Here is a 20,865-nt window from a genome sequence, read left to right on the forward strand (position 1 = left end):
GCTCTGGGCCTGTATTCACTAGAATTCAGAAGATTGAGGGGTTACCTATTTGAACCCAATCAAATGGTGAAAGGCCTTGATAGAGTGGATGTGGAAAGGATGTTTCCTCTGGTGGGAGATTCTAAGACCAGAGGGCTCAGCTTGAAAATAGAGGGGTGTCCTTTTAGAATGGAGATGATGAGTAATTTCTTTAGCCAGAGAGTGGTGAATATGTGGAACTTTTTGCCATAGGGGGCTGTGGAGGTCAAATTTTTAAGGCAGGGGTTGATAGATTCTTGATTGGTCAGGGCATGAAAGGTTACAGGGAGAAAGCAGGAGTTTGGGCTGAGAGGAAAATTGGATGAGTTGTGATGAAATGGCAGAGCAGACTCAATGGGCCAAATGGCCTAATTCTGTTCCTATGTCTTTTGGTCTTAGCTGACACGTATAGCTGAAAACTCCCTCATAATGAAGTTCTATTAAGTATCCAAGTAATCGACACTCTCAGATCATATTAAACATTCTTTAGAAGCTGATAAAAATTTTGTATCCTGAAAAGTATTTCAAATTAATGTTATTAATTATGAGCATAGATATAAATAACAAGGAAAGAATCTGTACTTTAAACTGCTTTTCACTTCCTTCATCTTGTCCTTGTCAGATAATGGAATGGACATCCCCATGATAAAGAGCACCATTAATTTCAGATGCAGCTGGACTGATAGTTGACTAAATAGGATGATGTCATGTTATCAACACTCACTTGTGTATCTGATACTTACACTGGCAAAAATCAAATAAAAATAATTCTTGTATTTTTGTTTTCCATTGTCTGAAAGAAATGGGAATAACCTTTTTTTTTCCATTTTGCCTCTTAGGATCCCTCCTGGAAAGACATTGTTTTGGGATTTAGACACTTGACAGCAAAAGAGCTCAAACTGTTTCCTGGATTTAGGTATTTTCTGCGCAATAATTTCTGGATGAAGTCTTCACAGGCAGTGATATCACATATTTCTGGAATGCAGAAATTCAGTCCAGATTTAAACCTTCATTAACTACCGTTGGATATGGGTGCACACATCTAGTTAAAGGAAATATTTCTAGCCACAAAGGGCCAGCAAAGAAATCTCAAATTGTTACACTAATCTACAAAAAACCCTTGAATGAATTTTTATATAGCCAGAATTAACGTAAATTGATAACTGTTAGGAAACAGATAAGGATCAAATGGAGCATTCCCACAGGGCCAATAGTGACTAATAAAGGGTTCAGATACTCACAATGCATATTGGTGATTTGGACGAGGGAACCAAATCTAACATTTCTGAAATAAAGGATTGGAAATAGCAGGTCATGTAGCATCCGTGGAAACAGAAACTTCAGATCTGAGGCTCTCCTTTTCTGGCATGTAAAAAACAACATAGTTTGCAGTAGCAGAGAACTGGGTGAGGGATGGGAAGATCAAAGGGAATATCTCTGATATGTTGAGTCCAATTGGGTTGATGTGGCATTTAGAATCAGTTCAAGTTTATTGTTATCTGACTGCACGTGTATACAGCCAAACAAAAATAAAGTTCCTCCAGGGGATGGTGCACCTGCAATACACATATCGCACACAGCACATAAAACAAAATATTATCACAAAAAGGTTAATAAAATATCATTCAAAATGCATGTACTGCACAGCACAAGTAAACAGTCAACAGCTCATTGTCCAATTGGCGAGACTTTGGTGGTGACAGGTATTCATTAGTGTCACAGCCTGATGGAAGAAGCTGTTATCCCGACTGTTAGTCCTAGTCCTGATGCTCCTGTACCTCCTTCCTGACGGTAGTGGGTCAAAGAGATTGTGAGATGGTTGGTAGGCATCCTCAACAATGCTTCGAGCCTTTCGTATACAACACTCCTGGTAAATGTCATAAATCGAGGGTCTGTCTTTTTCTGTGTGATGTGTTGCTAAAACTGAGCAGGCCAGGCTATATAATAGAGGTAAAAATAAAGGGCCAAAATCATAGAGTTAGACAACCTGGATGCAGGGAGGATGTTTCTTCTGACTGACAGGGTGCTAAAACAACAATTTACAATTTCAGGATACAGATTTAGATGTTTTCCACTCAAAATGTCTTCACCTGTAGAATTCTCTACCACAGAAACTGCAGAGGCCATTTCATAGAATATATTTAAGAAGGAAGGAAGTAGATTTCTAGATGCAAAACATTTAAAGAAGAATGATGAGAGATGGGCATATGATATTGAGAAACAGGGTTAACATAATTGTGTTGTTGAATGGTGAAACAGGTTAGAAGGACCAAATGACGAGATCCTACTTTTCACTTTTCCTTGTAAGTACCTGACAGGGGCGATACAGTAGTGGAGAGGTTAACACAATGCTTTACAGTACCGGTGACCTGGCTTCAATTCCTACAGCTGTCTGTAAGGAGTTTGTATGTTCTCCCTGTGGCCAAGTGGGTTTCCTCCCACAGTCCAAAGATGTACTGGCTGGTAGGTTAATTGTAAATTGTCAAGTGATTAGGCTATGGTTAAATCGAGGGTTGTTGGGTGGCACACCTCGAAGGGCCTGTTCTGTGCTGCTGTGCTGTAAGTAAGTAAATATAATGCAGTGATCAGTTGCACAAGTCCTTTACTACATTTACTGAATCACAAAAATGTTACAAATGGGGGCTATTTTCATGGTCAGAATCCTGGTATCTACAGGGGTGGATGCATTGACAGCAACGACATGAACAGATTCATGGAGACTGGAAGCTGGGCAGGAAAGCTTTGGAATAGTGGATTACACTAATAATAAAGGCATGAATGAAAGATCAGAATAGTTGCCTAGCTCGGGCAAAGGTACAGACGGATGTTGAATGCAGGATATCATTTTTTGAATTTTAAAGATAAAAAGCTAAAGGGTTTCAACTCGGAAGCTTGTTGAGTCATCTTTTTCAACCAGGCAGAAGGTTGACTGCATCTATGAGTGGATTAATTTGTTGGGATTTTAGCTTCTCATTGATATACACATGAAGGATGCCAGAAATGATTAGCTTGTGATATTGAGCAAGTACCCAATGGACTGGGATGAATAAAAGGGCACTATTCCCTCCTACTCTTACTTAGGGATCAAAGGGTAAAATGCCCTGGCAAATTTGCAGATTCTTTGAAAAGCAAGTTTTCCATGTAGACATTCCTTTATTTTAATATTTACATTTTAATAAGCCCAAGTACATCCATAAAGAGTGCTGTGGCAGAAGGAAAATTTCTTCTGTGCCCTTTTAAGTACGTTGCAAACTCTGTAGAATTAGTAAAATGTTTAAGCATTGTTACTTACAGCCAGATGCGCCGCTGGCGTTTGGGGCAGCAATGCAGACTCTCCAACTCTGATAGTGTGTAGGGCTTCCTTCATTGTGTTATTAGCTTGGTTTTCACTGCTGTCAGCCATAAGTCCTGCGTGGAGACTCGGGAATACCATCACACTCAGGTGTAGAAGGATTCTTTGTTGCTGTTTTCATAACAATTGTGTTTTACCAGTCAGGGTTGTTAGCCCTGAGCTGAACCCCTGAACCTGGAGGACCAGAGGACTGCTCTGACTCTGCCCTTTACCCTTTGACCTGCTTGGCATAGGTGACCCTACCAAGAGCCAAAGCATAAGGCCTTGACTCCAGGCCAGCATTGCTCTCCGGGTCAGTGAGACACGCAATGCTTGTCTTACAATAAGGTTGTGGCCCTCTTCGCGGTAAGCGTCGTTTGACATTGCTCCTCAGCCTACTCCCCATTTGTTAATGATATGATCCTCCAACCATCACAACAGATCAGCTTTTCATCAGACATTCTCTGTTTTTCAGCTACGGTTGGTTTAACACTTCACTGATGTTGGAGGGGAAGAGCTACCTACCATGGTTGATGGCAAAGTAAGCTATGGTATTTTATTTTTAATCCATGCTGTGGTTTTTGTCGTCTTTGGGTGGAAGGCAAAGAATCTTTGCAAACCATGAAGATTAAATGAAGGTTTTACATGAAATTGGGAAACCCATGCCTGGAATCAGCAGTGCTGGGGCCTGAGACAGCTCAATGGTACTGCATGGGCCACTGATGGTTCTAGTGCCTCCATAAATAGCTAAATAGCTGCTCTACCTGACTCTGCTTTGGACACTTTTAACTTGCACTGGACACTTATAACTGATTTTAACTGACATGTGGCTGTTGTGTTTTACTATTTGTTGTTATGTTTATTATTTAGTGTTGCGTTTGTTATGTTATGATTACACTGCCCCTGAGAAACGCTGTCTCATTCTGCCCTGCAGGGCTGATGTATAGTTAGAATGACAATAAAGTTTTTTGAATCTTTGAATCTTGAATAATGCTTCTGTTTTTGGGGTCCCTTGCATCTTGGGAGCTTTGCATGAAGAAGAAAAGATTAACAGGTTATGTTTAGTAGTGTTACATATTTTATTTCCTCTTCTTAAAGGTTAATGTGGCACATTGAGGTCAAATGAAAATATACTGCAGATTTTGATGATAAAGCTTACAAATATATTTCCTTTTATTTAGGTTAAAGGAACAGGGGGTCCAGTTTGTTAAAAAGAAAATTACTTCTTTCCAGGAGGTACCCTTGTCTAATTTTCATTATTGTAATTAATTTTATGGCAATTTAAAATTTTTGATTTTCTGTCTAGACTTATCCTATTAATCTATGTGCTGTTGATTTGATATATGAAGGTATGATTCTTACACTTGTTTAATGCTTCTAACTAAAACAGTTAGCCCCAGCCTTTGATGTGATTGTGAATTGTACAGGCATCCGAGCTCAAGAGCTGCAGCCAGACCCAGAGCTGAAGCCTGGTCGAGGACAGATCTTAAAGGTGAACATGTTTAATTAATAGTTTTTGCTTGTACTGTATGAAGAGAGGAAATTATTCTTCCCTTCCCATTTCATGAATTCTTCACAATAGTTCAAATCAGGTTAAAAGATATTTTATTTCTTTGAATCTTGATATGGTTTGTAAATTTGGGGTTAAGAATTAAACATTGATAGTGGGGTTCTAGAAATTGCTGTAATAATTTAATATCAGCTGCCAATATTATCCCAGTACCCATAATAAAAACAGTGGGAATAACAATTTGCACTGCTGTGACAGGCAATCAGACAACAAATGATTCAGTAAAATCATGCTATCAAATGAGCTTGTAAATAACTCTTTATACTTTTAAGTTAATTAGATCGATCAATAATTACTGAATAAATCAACTTTTTAGTTTTCTGAAATACAAATATACAAATTAGGGGCTGGAATCTACTACGCAGTTCTTCAAATCTGCTCTAGCATTTAATATGATAATTGTTGGTTTATTTTAACCTCAACACTGTGTTCATGTTGACCTGTATTAACCTTCCAGCTCCCCACTGTGTGTATTTAAAAACCCTTCCATTAAAAAAGATTCAACTCTGAGGGAGAAAGATTGCCTTATCTTTGCCTTTAAATGTGTGACCACTTATTTTTAAGTGGTGATACTTAGTACTAGCTTTTCCTGAAAGGAGAACTATCTTCTCCACATCTATCCTTCAGATTCTTTTCAGAAAGCCCACTCCTGCTCTTCTGAAGTCCAGCAGATAATATCTGATCAGTACAACATTTCCTCATAGATCATCCTGCCCATTGCAGACACTGGTAAATCTCTCTAAATTCCTTCATATTCATTACTTTTCTTAACTTACATAAATAATTGTTGCAATTGCTCTCTTTGAAGTTATCCTTTGGAAAACCAGATATCTCTAACTCTATCACATACCACATCCACTGGTTCTCCCCTATCCACTCTACTAGTTACATCCTCAAAAAATTCTGAGACCCGTCAGACATGATTTTCCTTTCACAAGTCCATGCTGACTTTGATGATTTCACCACTGTCCAAATGTGCTGTTATCACATCTTTGATAACTGACTCTAGCATTTTCCCCACCACCGATGTCAGACTAACCGGTCTATAATTCCCCGGTTTCTCTCTCCCTCCTTTTTTAAAAAGCGAGGTTACATCAGCCACCCTCCAATCCTCAGGAACTAATCCAGAATCTAAAGAGTTTTGAAAAATTATCACTAATGCATCCACTATTTCTTGGGCTACTTCCTTAAGCACTCTGGGATGCAGACCATCTGGCCCTGGGAATTTATCTGCCTTTAATCCCTTCAATTTACCTAACACCACTTCCCTACTAACATGTATTTCCCTCAGTTTCTCTATCTCACTAGACCCTCGGTCCCCTACTATTTCCGGAAGATTATTTATGTCCTCCTTAGTGAAGACAGAACCAAAGTAGTTATTCAGTTGGTCTGCCATGTCCTTGTTCCCCATGATCAATTCACCCATTTCTGACTGAAAGGGACCTACATTTGTCTTAAACCAATCTTTTTCTTTTCACATATCTATAAAAGCCTTTACAGTCAGTTTTTATGTTCCCTGCCAGCTTTCTCTCATAATCTTTTTTCCCTTTCCTAATTAAGCCCTTTGTCCTCCTCTGCTAGACTCTGAATTTCTCCCAGTCCTCAGGTGTGCTGCTTTTTCTGGCTAATTTGTATGTTTCTTCTTTGGAGTTGATACTATCCCTAATTTCCCTTGTCAGCCACGGGTGCACTACCTTCCCTGGTTTATTCTTTTGCCAAACTGAGATGAACAATTATTGTAGTTCATCCATGCGATCTTTAAATGCTTGCCATTGCATATCCACCGTCAACCCTTTAAGTATCATTTGCCAGTCTATCTTAGCTAATTCACATCTCGTACCTTCAAAGTTACCCTTCTTTAAGTTCAGAACTTTTGTTTCTGAATTAACTATGTCACTCTCCATCCTAATGAAGAATTCCACCATATTATGGTCACTCTTACCCAAGGGGCCTGACACGACAAGATTGCTAACTAACCCTTCCTCATTACTCAATACCCAGTCTAGAATGGCCTGCTCTCTAGTTGGTTCCTCGACATGTTGGTTCAGAAAACCATCCTGCATACATTCCAAGAAATCCTCTTCCTCAGCACCCTTACCAATTTGGTTCACCCAATCTATAGGTAGATTGAAGTCACCCATTATAACTGCTGTTCCTTTATTGCACGCATTTCTAACTTCCTGTTTAATGTCATCCCCAACCTCACTACTACTGTTAGGTGACCTGTACACAACTCCCACCAGCGTTTTCTGCCCCTTAGTGTTATGCAGCTCTACCCATATCGATTCCACATCCTCCAGGCTAATGTCCTTCCTTTCTATTGCGTTAATCTCCTCTCTAACCAGCAATGCTACCCCACCTCCTTTTCTTTCATGTCTATCCCTCCTGAATATTGAATATCCCTGACTGTTGAGCTCCCATCCTTGGTCACCCTGGAGCCATGTCTCTGTGATCCCAACTATATCATATTCATTAATAACTATCTGCACATTCAATTCATCCACCTTGTTATGAATGCTCCTTGCATTGACACACAAAGCCTTCAGGCTTGTTTTTACAAAACTCTGAGCCCTTATACAATTATGTTGAAAAGTGGCCCTTTTTGATTTTTGCTCTGGATTTGCCTGCCTGCCACTTTTACTTTTCACCTTACTACTTTTTGTTTCTACCCTCGTTTTACACCCCTCTGTCTCTCTGCACTTGTTCCCATCCCCCTGCCACATTTGTTTGAATCCTCCTGAACAACAGTAGCAAACGCTCCCCCTAGGACATAGGTTCCAGTCCAGCCCAGGTGCAGACCATCCTGTTTGCACCGGTTCCACCTCCTCCAGAACTGGTTCCAATGCCCCAGAAATTTGAATCCCTCCCTCTTGCACCATTTTTCAAGCCATGTATTCATCTGATATATCCTCCTATTTCTACTCTGACTAGCACGTGGCACTGGTAGTAATCCAGAGATTATTACCTTAGTGGTCCTACTTTTTAGTTTATCTCCTAACTCCCTAAATTCACCTTGTAGGACCTCATCCTGTGTTTTACCTATATTGTTGGTACCTGTGTGCACCATGACCACTGGCTGTTCACCCTCCCACTCCAGAATGTCCTGCAGCTGCTCAGAGACATCCTTGACCCTTGCACCAGGGAGGCAACATACCCTCCTGGAGTCTCATTTGCGGCCGCAGAAATGCCTATCTATTCCCCTTTCAGTCGAATCCCCTATCACTATAGCTCTCCCACTCCTTTTCCTTCCCTTCTGTGCCGCAGAGCCACCCATGGTGCCAGGAACTCGGCTGCTGCTGCCTTCCCCTGATGAGACATCTCCCCCAACGGTATCCCAAACAGTATATCTGTTTAGGAGGGAGATGACCCCAGGGGACTCCTGCGCTACCTGCCTACTGCTACGCTGTTTAGTGGCCATCCATTCCCTTTCTGCCTTTGTAGCCTTTACCTGTGGTGTGGCCAACTCACTGAACGTGCTATCCACGACTTTCTCAGCATCGCGGGTGCTCCAGTATGAAACCAGTCGCAGCCACAGCTGCTCAATGCGGTCTGCCAGAAGCTGCAGCTGGACACATTTCCTGCACACACACTGGAAGTATCCCTGATTTCCCACATGCTGCAGGATGAACAAACCACGGGGCCGATCTCAGCTGTCATGACCTACCCAATACGCTACAGCCTCGCCGCCTTCCTTGCTTCAGATAAAATACCGCTGCAGACCGTTCGCCTTTTAAAGGAACTTACCCAGCCTTACCTCACTTTGAGTGAAGCTCGTCCTCAGCCTCTGCTCGCTGAAGCCTCTCGAGACAAAGCTTTCCTACTCTGTCTCCCTCTACTCCATCGCCTGCTCCGTCAAACTGCTCTCTTTTAAATACTCCTGCTGCCTCACGGGCCGACTTACATGCGCTTGCGCAGTCCTGCCCTGTTCAACCACCGAAGAAAATCAAATGAGGGAATTAAACGCAGCATCTCCAAGTTTGCGGATGACATGAAGCTGGGCGGCAGTGTTAGCTGTGAGGAGGATGCTAAGAGGATGCAGAGTGACTTGGATAGGTTAGGTGAGTGGGCAAATTCATGGCAGATGCAATTTAATGTGGATAAATGTGAGCTTATCCACTTTGGTGGCAAGAACAGGAAAACAGATTATTATCTGAATGGTGGCCGATTAGGAAAAGGGGAGGTGCAACGAGACCTGGATGTCATTGTACACCAGTCATTGAAAGTGGTCATGCAGGTACAGTGGGCGGTGAAAAAGGCAAATGGTCTGTTGGCATTCATAGCAAGAGGATTCGAGTACAGGAGCAGGGAGATTCTACTGCAGTTGTACAAGGCCTTGGTGAGACCACACCTGGAGTATTGTGTGCAGTTTTGGTCGCCTAATCTGAGGAAAGACATTCTTGCCATAGAGGGAGTACAAAGAAGGTTCACCAGGTTGATTCCTGGGATGACAGGACTTTCATATGATAAAAGGCTGGATCGACTAGGCTTATACTCGCTGGAATTTAGAAGATTGAGGGGGGATATTATTGAAACGTATAAAATTCTAAGGGGATTAGACAGGCTAGATGCAGGAAGATTGTTCCCGATGTTGGGGAAGTCCAGAACGAGGGGGCACAGTTTAAGGATAAAGGGGAAGCCTTTTAGGACCGAGATGAGGAAAAACTTCTTCACACAGAGTGGAATTCTCTGCCACAGGAAACAGTTGAGGCCAGTTCATCGGCTATATTTAAGAGGGAGTTAGATATGGCCCTTGTGGCTAAAGGGATCAGGGGATATGGAGAGAAGGCAGGTACAGGGTTCTGAGTTGGATGATCAGCCATGATCGTACTGAATGGTGGTGCAGGCTCGAAGGGCCAAATGGCCTACTCCTGCACCTATCTTCTATGTTTCTGTCACAAGTGGCCATCTAGTTCAGTATCCAAAGTGAACCATTTCACAACTTTTCACATTCTACTCCATTTTCAAAATCTTTATGCCCTTTCACTTAACCTCTCTATATCACATTGTAGCTTCCTCATGTATTCTGTGTAACCTACTTTCCTACCTATTTTTGTATTATTTGCACTATTATCTAATCTGTTGCCTTTGTCCAAATCATTAATATAAATTCTAAAAAGTTGAGATTCTAGCATTGGTCTTTGTGTCCCACCAAACATTCTATTTGATCACCCAGAAAATGACCCTTTAATCTAGGGATTACTATTTTGCTACCATTTAAAAATATACAAAGTTAACATTTAACATTATCACTGCTCATGGACTATTTCCATTTCATGGTCATTTCAAAGTTCACAAATTACAAGCCCCATTTCCAGAAAAGTTGGGATATTTTCCAAAATGCAATAAAAACAAAAATCTGTGATATGTTAATTCACGTGAACCTTTATTTAACTGACAAAAGTACAAAGAAAAGATTTTCAATAGTTTTACTGACCAACTTGTATTTTGTAAACATACACAAATTTAGAATTTGATGCCTGCAACACACTCAACAAAAGTTGGGATAGAGGCATGTTTACCATTGTGTTACATCACCATTCCTTTTAATAACACTTTTTAATCGTTTTGGAACTGAGGATACTAATTGTAGTAGATTTGCAATTGGAAATTTTGTCCATTCTTGCTTGATATAAGACTTCAGCTGCTCAACAGTCCGTGGTCTCCGTTGTCTGATTCTCCTCTTCATGATGCGCCATACATTTTCAATAGGAGATAGATCTGGACTGGCAGCAGGCCAGTCAAGCACATGCACTCTGTGTGTACAAAGCCACGCTGTTGCAGCCCGTGCAGAATGTGGTCTGGCATTGTCCTGCTGAAATAAGCATGGACGTCCTGGGAAGAGACGTTGCCTTGATGGCAACATATGTCTCTCTAAAATCCTAATATATGCCTCAGAGTCAATGGTACCTTCACATACATGCAACTGACCCATGCCATGGGCACTGATGCACCCCCATACCATCACAGATGCTGGCTTTTGCACCTTTCGCTGATAACAATCTGGATAGTCGTTTTCATCTTTGGCACGGAGAACTCGACGCCCGTTTTTTCTGAAAACTAACTGAAATGTGGACTCATCTGACCACAGCACACAGTTCCACAGTCTTTCGGTCCATCCGAGATGAGCTTGGGCCCAGAGAACTTGCCAGCGTTTCTGCATAGAGTTGATGTATGGCTTCCTCCTTGCGTAATACAGTTTCAAGTTGCATTTCTGGATGCAGCGACGGACTGTGTTCAGTGGTGGTTTTCCAAAGTACTCCTGATCTTGCGTTGAGAAATGTTCCTTTTGAACTGACTAACAATTCTCTCACGAATTTTGGCACAAAGGGATGAGCCACGACCCATCCTTGCTTGCAAAGACTGAGCCTTTGATGGACGCTACTTTTATACCCAGTCATGATACCTCACCTGCTACCAATTAGCCTGCTTAATGTGCAATTTTCCAAACCAGTGTTACTTGAATATTGTGTGCACTTTCCAATCTTATTTTAGCTCTGTCCCAACTTTTGTTGAGTGTGTTGCAACCATCAAATTCTAAATTTGTGTATATTTACAAAATACAATTAAGTTGGCCAGTAAAACTATTGAAAATCTTTTCTTTGCATTTTTGTCAGTTAAATAAAGGTTCACGTGAATTAACATAGCACAGATTTTTGTTTTTATTGCATTTTGGAAAATATCCCAACTTTTCTGGAAATGGGGTTTGTACATTTTACTGTTCCTTTCAGTGCTATCTTTCTAAAAAATGATTTCCCTCTAGTAACTGTCTTTCCCTTCTTATAGCATTGTCCAGTTATAATCATTTCTGAGACAAATAATCCTGCTTTGGAAATTTGGTTAGGTGTGTCCTGTCAGAATTAATCCTTTCATGAAAGACCCATTTTTCACACTGAATGTGCATATGATAACATTATTCTTAACACAAAAATATTTTCCAGTATTGCTAGGATAAATTACTTCATATGGTTGTGCATTTGTTTTGGGCATGTTAATCCAATCATTTCATAATAGTCCTGTTTGCTCTACAGTGGCATGTTTTTTTTAGAGGAAGCCAGCTTAAGGTAATTGTTGCCTGATGCCTAGACCCTTGTTCAGGCGGGTGCCTTTAGCACATTCATTTATCTGTTATTTGGGCCAACATAATCCTATAACTAAGAGAAAAAGATGCTAGAGTAACTCTACAGGTCAAGTAGCATCTAAGGAATTGAGAATTTGGCTTGAGACCATTTGTCTGGACTGAAATACAGAGGAGAGATAGCCAACTTAATGCTTGACTTGTTGAGTTCATCCGGCATCTTGTTACTTACTCTGTTCTGCGCCCTCTCTTTTTTTGTTGCATCTGCGGTCTTTTGTGTCTCCATACTCCTGTAACTGTCAAGCTGGAGTTTGTTGATGGAAGTGAGAGGGGTTGTTTGCGGGCAGTACTTCATTACCTGTCCTCCAACCTCCTTCCATTCCATGGCACGAGTTGCCACAGACCTCTTTCCAGGCTCAGGCTTGACTGTTTTGCCCACTTCATGCTTTCAAATTCAAAAGAAAGGCCCTCTCTTTGTGTTAAAATAACCTAGCATGCAATGCTTGTGTTTTATCCTTTACTGGTTTTTAAAAAGGCAGGCCCACAGCTAAAATAATTAATGGTGCACTACCTGATAAACTTGTCATAAAGTCATAGAGATACAGGATAAAAACAGGTCCTTTGGTCATGAATCTATGCCAAGCAGCAAGCACTCATTTCTACATTAATTCCACCCTAATTCAACTATTCTCCTCACTTTCCCACCGACTCCACCACCTTCCTCGTGTTCTACTACTTTCCTATACATTAGGAGCAATTCAGATTAGTTAATTAAGCATAGGAGCATCTTGATGAAACTCGTACGGTGACAGAGAGAGCATGCAAACTCCACACAGACAGTAGTGCAGGTCAGACTTGAATCTGGGTTGCTGGAGCTGTGACTACTGGTGCCAGTGAGCTGCTGTTTCTAAAGTTTGCCAATGTTACTATAAATGGAGTTACTTAATTTAGGAGTTATTTCTCACCTGTGGAAGTTTTTCTTTTATCAGGTTCACGCACCATGGATGAAGCACTTTATTCTTTCACATGATATCAAAGCTGAGATTTATTCCACGCCATATATTTTACCAGGGTAAGAATGATAAAAGCACTTAACCGGTTTAATGCTATAAAGACAACCATGGTGAAGCTCTGTGATATGAATGCACAACATAAAAATGTCTTCCAGTTATTCTTGAGCCTTAAGTTGTTTAGATCTGTGTATTTTTTCCTCTCTGAGGCTGCACTAACTTTATAATCCTCTCTCTTTCTACTGCTGTACTCACCTCTACTGCTTTCTTGTTTTTTTTTAAGAAAGTATGCAGTGATTGGAAAATTTATTCACTAACTAATATATTTACAAATATACTAGTTGGTTCCGTAGGGCAAAATCATTTATTTTTACTCCCCATTTTTTATGTTGCACCAATTTCTTCACAGATATACATGAGTTTGCAGAATGAAGTTTTTTGCTTTGAAATTTGCCAAAAGCAGCTAAAGATCCCTCTTCCTCTCCCACTCAATCATTGCCTGTTGGGATTTGTCAGTCGTTTGCATCATGCATTTTCTTCTTCTTTTTTTTTTAATTTTATTTTTATTCGGATAAGGAATTCACAAATACCATGTACTTTTTTCACACATATAACCTTTTCCATTTTTTTATATGTATAAAACTAGAATTATTTATACATTTTTAAGTACACATTGAGATGATATAAAAGGAAAATAAACATTTAAATAGATAATTATGTACTGTGGTAAATCTAACCTATTAGGCTAAGTAATGGAATTAGTTGTTAAGAAAAATGGTAATTATAGTTTTCATATAACCCTTCTGGACCATTTCCACTGGTCCAAAATGTTGTATATAAGCCTATGTATCAACCATTGTAGGTGTTTATATCCTAATTTGTTCATGCTTGCTCCTGCCCGCAGACATAATTATCCAATCCCTATGTACTTATTTACTTAATTTTTTCATTTTTTTATCCCTTTCCCAAATCTTTCCCTTTACTTGTGTTAATTCTCTATTTTCCAAAAGAAAACAAAAAAAAACAAACATTTAGACTAGGGGTGCTTACGTTTGCAATATTACTGTGTTGATGAGAAGAGCAGTATAAATCATTAGGAGAGTCATCTAAAGTCTGCTCGCATTGGGATTATATATTCAATCCATTTATTCCAGATTTGATAAAATTTTTCTTTTTGAGTTCTCAGGGAGTAAGTCAACTTTTCCATTTTAAATATTTCCAAGATAATTTCGTACCAATCTTCTAATGTAGGTGGTATTGGATTTAGCCATTTTCTAGTGATTGATTTCTTACTTGCCGCTAAGAGGGCCTGCAGCAACTTTATATCTTCCTTCTGTTCAAGAAACAATACATGCCCCAAATAGAGCGTCTCAAAGTTCAGAGGTATCTGGGACCTAAGTACCTTAACTAATGTTCTATGAATACCTTCCCAAAATAGACTTAATTTAGGGCAATCCCAAAAAATATGAAAATGATTTGCCTCCTTGGAGCCGCACCTTCTCCAACACATCACATTTGTATCTTTATATTTTTCCTGATATGGGGTCTTGAAGTATCTTATAATGTTTTTCCAACAATGTTCTCTCCAAGTCAAAGAATTAGTCGAGGACCATTGAAAGCTGCAGATTTTCCCCCAAGCCTCCTCTGAAAGTACCAACCCCGCTTCTTTCTCCCACTTCCTTTAATATACAGTGTATTTACATTTTTAGTATGGGAGAGTGCATTATATAATCGAGAAACTGATTTACTAGGTATTGAACTGCAAGCCGAATTCAGAATCTTGAAAAATTCTAATTCTACTGTTGATAGGTCTGTATATCTACAACTCTGGTTAACATAGTTTCGTACTTGAAGGTACCTAAAAAAGTCATTATGTTCTAGGCCATGTTTGTCCTGCAGGATTTGGAAACTTTGTAATACTCTTTTATCTATAAATGAGAGGTAGGTTGTAAGACCTTTCTTTATCCATAGCTCACATCTTTTATCTCCTCTGTTGGGAAGGAATTCGGTATCATATGCACACCATCTAAAGAGTTTTAACATGTTATTAATTCCACATGAATTAACCACCTTCTGCCATACTTTTAATGTAAGATTTATCCAAGTGTTTTTAAATTTTTCCAACTGGGCCATCAATCCTTTGTCAGCTATTGAGGCCTGAAGAGGAAAACTGTCAACTAATCCAAATTCTATTTCCTTCCATCTAGCCTTATATTCCCTATTACACCAGTATAACAGAGGGGTTATCTGTGAGGCATAAAAATAATTTCTCAGGCAAGGAAGAACCATACCTCCTCCTTCCTTCCCTAACTGTAAGGTGTTATATCGAATTCTAGGTTTCTTTCCTTGCCAAATGAAGCGGGAAATCCATTTGTCCCATTCCCTGAATTGATTATCATCCACCTCCACCGGTAAAGTACGGAAAAGATACAATAACCGAGGAAGAATATTCATTTTTATAGTATTTATCCTTGAATTTAAACTTAAAAGGGGATAAGATTCCATCTATGCATATCTGCTTTTATCTCTGAGGTTAATGGCCCATAACTTACCTGTGACAGTGTTGAAAGATCCTTCGGCAGGGTTATTCCTAAATATTTTAATGACTTAGCTTCCCACTTAAGATCATATGTATCCTGCAATTTTTTGGATGGTGTATAATTTAGGGACATAACCTGCGTCTTCTTTACATTTATTTTATAACCTGATATTTTCCCAAAGTCATCCAACAGTGTAAACAATCCTATAAATGATTTTGCTGGTTCACTCAGATAGACCAAAACATCATCTGCGAATAACGCCACTTTCTGTTCAATCCCTGCCACCTTGATACCTTTTACGATTTCGCTCTGTCTTATTAGTTGGGCAAGCGGTTCAATATATAGCGCAAAAAGGAGAGGAGAAATTGGGCATCCCTGTCTAGTGCCTCTCTCTAAGATGAAGGAGCCAGAGAGGTCCCCATTTATCTTAATTCGGGCTGTAGGGCTGTCATATAGAGTCTGAATTACTTTAATAAACTTTTCTTGAAAGCCGAATCTTCCTAACACTCTGTATAGGAATGCCCAACTAACCGAATCAAAAGCTTTCTCAGCGTCCAATCCTACTACCATTGTCTCTGTCTCGTTCTTATTAACCTATTCTAATATGTGCAGAGTTCTCCTTATGTTGTCCTGTGTTTGTCTTTGTTGAATAAATCCAGTCTGGTCTAAGTGGATTAGGCCAGGTAAAAGCTTTTCCAATCTGCGCGCTAATATAGATGTAAATAGTTTGTAATCTAAATTAAGAAAACTAATTGGCCGATAATTGCCACATTCTAGTTTATCTTTACCCTCTTTAGGAATAACTGAAATAATCGCTTCTCTCCAGGAAGGTGGAGTTTCTCCTCTCTGCAAGATCCAATTAAAGGTGTTAAGTAGTAATGGGGCTAACTGTGTCTTCAGGGACTTGTACCACTCTGAGGTAAACCCATCTTTCCAGCCTTTAACCTAGAGATGGCCACGTTCAGTTCTTTGACAGTTACTGGTTCTAATAAACTTTCATTTTGTAAATCTGTAAGTTTAAGTAGATCTAAAAAATTCAATACACTGTCTATATAGGGCTCATTGGGGGCCCGGGGTTGGGAGTACAGCTCTTGATAATATGTTTCAAAACTCTCTTGAATTTTCCCTATTGTACTCTCCACAAGCTTTGTCTTTGGATTCTTTATTTTATGAATTGTATTGTCTGCTTGTTGTTTTCGTAATTTATATGTTAATAATCTAGCTGATTTACCTCCTACTTCATAATTCTTTTGTCTCAGGTAAAGAAAATTTCTTTGAGTTTCCAACGTATAAATATCGTCAATTTCACTTTGCAATTTCCTAATTTCCTGTTTTCCATTTGAATTACTTTTGTTGCTATCTACAACTTAAAGTTGTTTTAATTTTCCTTGAAGGTCTGCTAATTTTTGTGCATTGATTTTTTTCATGTGAGTGGTAATGGAAATAATTTTCCCTCTCAGTACAGCTTTCAATGTATCCCATAAAATCACTGGTGATGTTTCTCCCGTGTCATTAAGGTCTAGATATTCTTTGATTTCTCCCCTTAATCTCTCCATTACTTTCGGGTTATTGAGTATATGTGAGTTTAGCCTCCATAGCGTTTTCCTCATTTTCCTTTACAGGATTAGAGACATAGAGACTGGGCTATGATCCGACAGATCAATTGTTGCAATATTACAGTTTTTTATCCTGAGTCTATCTGTATTAAAGATAAAGAAATAGTCTATCCTTGAATAGGCTGAATGAGGGAAAGAGTAATATGTATAATCTTTACTAGTAGGGTGTAATTCCCTCCAGACATCTATAATTCCCAACTCCTCCATCAATGAATCCACTTTCCGAGTCAGAGGTTTATTCTGAGTAACTATTCTTGAAGAATCTAATATAGGATTTAATCTAATATTAAAATCCCCTCCACAAATTACTACCCCTTGAGAACTGACCATTAGGTCAAAAATATGTCTATAAAATGACCATTCACAACCTGGAGGAGCATAAACATTCAGCAATGTTATTTCTGTACCTTCTATTCTTCCTGTGATTTTTACGAACCGTCCTTCTTTGTCTCTAGTCTCTGAAATATCTTCATAATTAAGAGTACTTGATATTAAAGTAGCTACCCCTCTTTTGTGACTCAATTTATATGATGAATAAAATACATGCTTAAAGCCCATTCGTTTTAATTTTCCATGTTCAGATTGGCTGATATGTGTTTCCTGGAGGAAAGCTATTTGTGCCCTCTCTTTTTTCAATTTAGACATAATCTTATTTCTTTTAATTGGATTCAAAACCCCATTAACATTATAGGAAATTATTTTTACCAATTCAGTTTGCATTTTTCTCTAGTAGAAAAAAAACACTCTCCTTTTCTAACCAAACAGTAAGCAATCCCTTCTCAACAGTAAACCAAGACATATAACCACACCCTAGACATTTTTGAACGTGCAACATTTGAAGATTTTTCCCGACTTCCCACAGTGAGGCCTGAGCACCGACCCGCCTCAGTTCAGAGGGATAACCTCTATCTTCACCCTGTGTTAGAGGGCCCTCAGCAGTTTGAATAATCATAGAGAATTTTCTCCTATTTATGTCTCGACCATATTGCTATCATTCAAGTTATTCCGCCTAGTTTATTTTCAGTTACCAGTTTTCATTTTACCTTTAAGTCCGATTTACTCTTTTCAGTCATTTCTCTTAATTAATCTGTGTTCTCTGTACATTCGCGTCTGAATATTTGCAGCTTTTCCTTGTAGTTTGACACTCTGGTTCGTGTGGAGCGACCTCACCCCACTAACTGCCACGACTTCTGCCGAATCCTCTCCAGTAGCGACTCCGGTTGGGTGATAACTTTAATAGGTAGTCCCCGGTCCGCCAGGTCCAACGTTGCCTCCTCCACCGTAGCATAAGTTTTTGTCTCTTCGTCGTAAAAGACTCTCAGCCGAGCTGGATACAGGGTCTGGAATTTGATGTTGTTTTCCTTCAGGACTCTCCATGTTTCCATATATTCCTTCCGTCTGGCAAGAATCCCCGGTGCGTAGTCGTGGTCTAAACTGATTTTACAGTTGTTCCACATGAAACCTTTCTTTTGCCATGCCCTTTTAAGCACCTCTTCCTTCGTTCTGTAACTGAGAAATCTGACCAGAATCGATCTGGGCTGGGCGCCTGCTGGAGGCTGTGGTGCCAACGCGCGGTGAGCTCTTTCTATCTGTAGGTCTTTTGCGGCCGGTATATCAAGTTTCTCTCTAAGTAGCTTCTCCACGAAGGGAATCATCAATCCGGGTTTACCTTCAGTTCCTTCGGGAACTCCGTAAATCCTCACATTTTCCCTTCTCGAGCGGCCTTCTTGATCTATTAGTTTCCACTGGAGCTGGTCTTGCAGCTTCAGCATTTCTGCTATCACCTCCTCTGCGTTTTGTAGCTTCTCTTCAATTCCAACAATCCTCGCTTCGGCTTCATCTATCCGCGAGTTAGTTTTTACTATTTCTCCTTTAATATCTTCCAGCTGTTTGCTGTTATCTTGTCGGAACTCACGAATCTCTCCGAGAATCAAGGACAGAGTCACTGATTCCCCCTCATTATCTCCGTCCTGGCTTGTGTGGGGGAGCTAGGCCCGTCGCCTTGCTGCGTCTCTTTATGTTTATCAGCCTTCGGAGCGGACTTTTTAATCTTGTTCTTAGACATCATCCTTGCCCCTTTTATTAATATAGTTATGCAATATTAAGTATTTGTCTAAATTTGATTATGGGGCAGTTTACCTTCTTTTTTGTCGAGAGACCTTTTCCTTACGCCGCCATTCCTTTGATGACCCAGAAGTCCGCATCATGCATTTTCATGCTGAGCGAGTAAGACATACAATATTTGCTTTCGTGGTTCCTCTTGTAATGAGCTCTCTGCCAGCAAAAGGATCAGAGTGAAGACGGCACAGTTAAAGAGATGTGATATCTATATACTGCTAAAACTCTCACGCTCTGTCTGTTTGTGACCTCCAATTAGCGCAAACGGTGCATTACAGCACCATTTTTTTTGGCTAAATTGAATTAAAATGCGCTAACTTACAGAATGCAGGCAAAGTTCAGGGTTGTATATTCATATAAAATTGCTCATTCGCCAAAAATCAACAGGCTGGCTTTCACCCGAGACCCGATCGGCCATCATGGAAATCGGGATGCGACAGCCCGACGCATGTGCACAGCCAACCTCAGCAGTGACACCTACCGGAGCAAAAGGGCAGGGCAGCTCTATTTCGAGGGGTCCTATTCTGCTAATCACCATCAGCATGTGCAGGATTGGGACAGATCTAACTGACCCATCAATAAGAGATAATTAAATCTTATTGTAATGACGTACTTTGAGACACCCATAAAACCCTTTGCTGCAGTCAAAGGACAGCGGTGACTATATGATGTCCATTTAGGAGAGCGCCAACCACATCATCAAGAATAATCAGCATCCTTTGGTGTTAGTGCTTCGTATCTTCTATCCAGCATTGGAGTTAAAAAAAAAAAAAAAGGTCAGCCTAATTATGCCGCGTGGAAAGGGAAGGGGGACATTATGGTCAAGAGATGACGCCAAATGTCGTCGGGAAGTGGCAAGGAGAGGCCAGGGCCGCACGACTCCAGGATCAAAGAGTCAGGACAAAAAAAGATGAGAGGAGGAGAGGCATGCTCGTCTCCAGGATCAGAGACAAACAACAAACAGCAGAAGAGCTGAAGAGATTGGGGGGGGGGAGGTGTGAAAGAGCTGCACGTCTCCAGAATGACAAAAACAGGCACAGAAGGAGGAGAGAAGAAGAGACAAAGGAGCTGAGAAGTGCCCGTTTCCAGGATTAGAGACAAAGAACAAACAGCAGAAGAGATGAAGAGATGGGGGATGAAAGGCCTGCACATCTCCAGAATGACAACGAGAGGTACAAGGGTAGCAGATAAACCAGAAATGATGCCAACAAAAGTGTCCTTCATTAAACGAGGAGGAGCTATATTTGCTTTGCTACGCGTTCTTCTTTAATAAACTGAGGTTTTCTACTTCATTTTCCAAAGCAAAGCGATACCAATAGCATTCAGGAAAATTTAATGTCCGTTCTGGTCACATCAGACTGCACTACCCTTCTCTCAAAGGATGCCCCAACGGGTCATCCCGCTGTCTAGTTTCCTCTAAAATGGAATCGTATAAATGCAAAGGTGATGAAGGAAGGTCTAATTTACTGGCCACTTAATAACTAAGCAGCCTGCCAGCCCACAAACAAATAAGTAACAAAGATTCCTTGGCATTCAAGTTATTTGGCCAAGTACTGTGGATTCTGGTTAATTTGGATACATCATGAC

The 20,865-nt window shown here is 40.1% G+C and overlaps 1 protein-coding gene across 3 annotated transcripts in view; it reads left to right on the plus strand.

Annotated features, from left to right (window-relative positions):
- LOC140190673 (D-amino-acid oxidase-like) overlaps positions 1–20,865 on the plus strand; it is a 101,448-nt gene that overhangs the window by 69,993 nt on the left and 10,590 nt on the right. For all 3 annotated transcript variants that reach the window (XM_072247442.1, XM_072247441.1, XM_072247440.1), the window contains 5 exons: positions 858–934; positions 3,825–3,890; positions 4,531–4,585; positions 4,740–4,841; positions 12,984–13,066. In XM_072247442.1, coding sequence (XP_072103543.1) covers positions 858–934; positions 3,825–3,890; positions 4,531–4,585; positions 4,740–4,841; positions 12,984–13,066 — 383 coding nt within the window. The remainder of the gene's footprint in view (positions 1–857; positions 935–3,824; positions 3,891–4,530; positions 4,586–4,739; positions 4,842–12,983; positions 13,067–20,865) is intronic.

The sequence above is a fragment of the Mobula birostris genome, chromosome 31 (genome assembly GCF_030028105.1).
Source record: "Mobula birostris isolate sMobBir1 chromosome 31, sMobBir1.hap1, whole genome shotgun sequence".
Taxonomy (NCBI): domain Eukaryota; kingdom Metazoa; phylum Chordata; class Chondrichthyes; order Myliobatiformes; family Myliobatidae; genus Mobula; species Mobula birostris.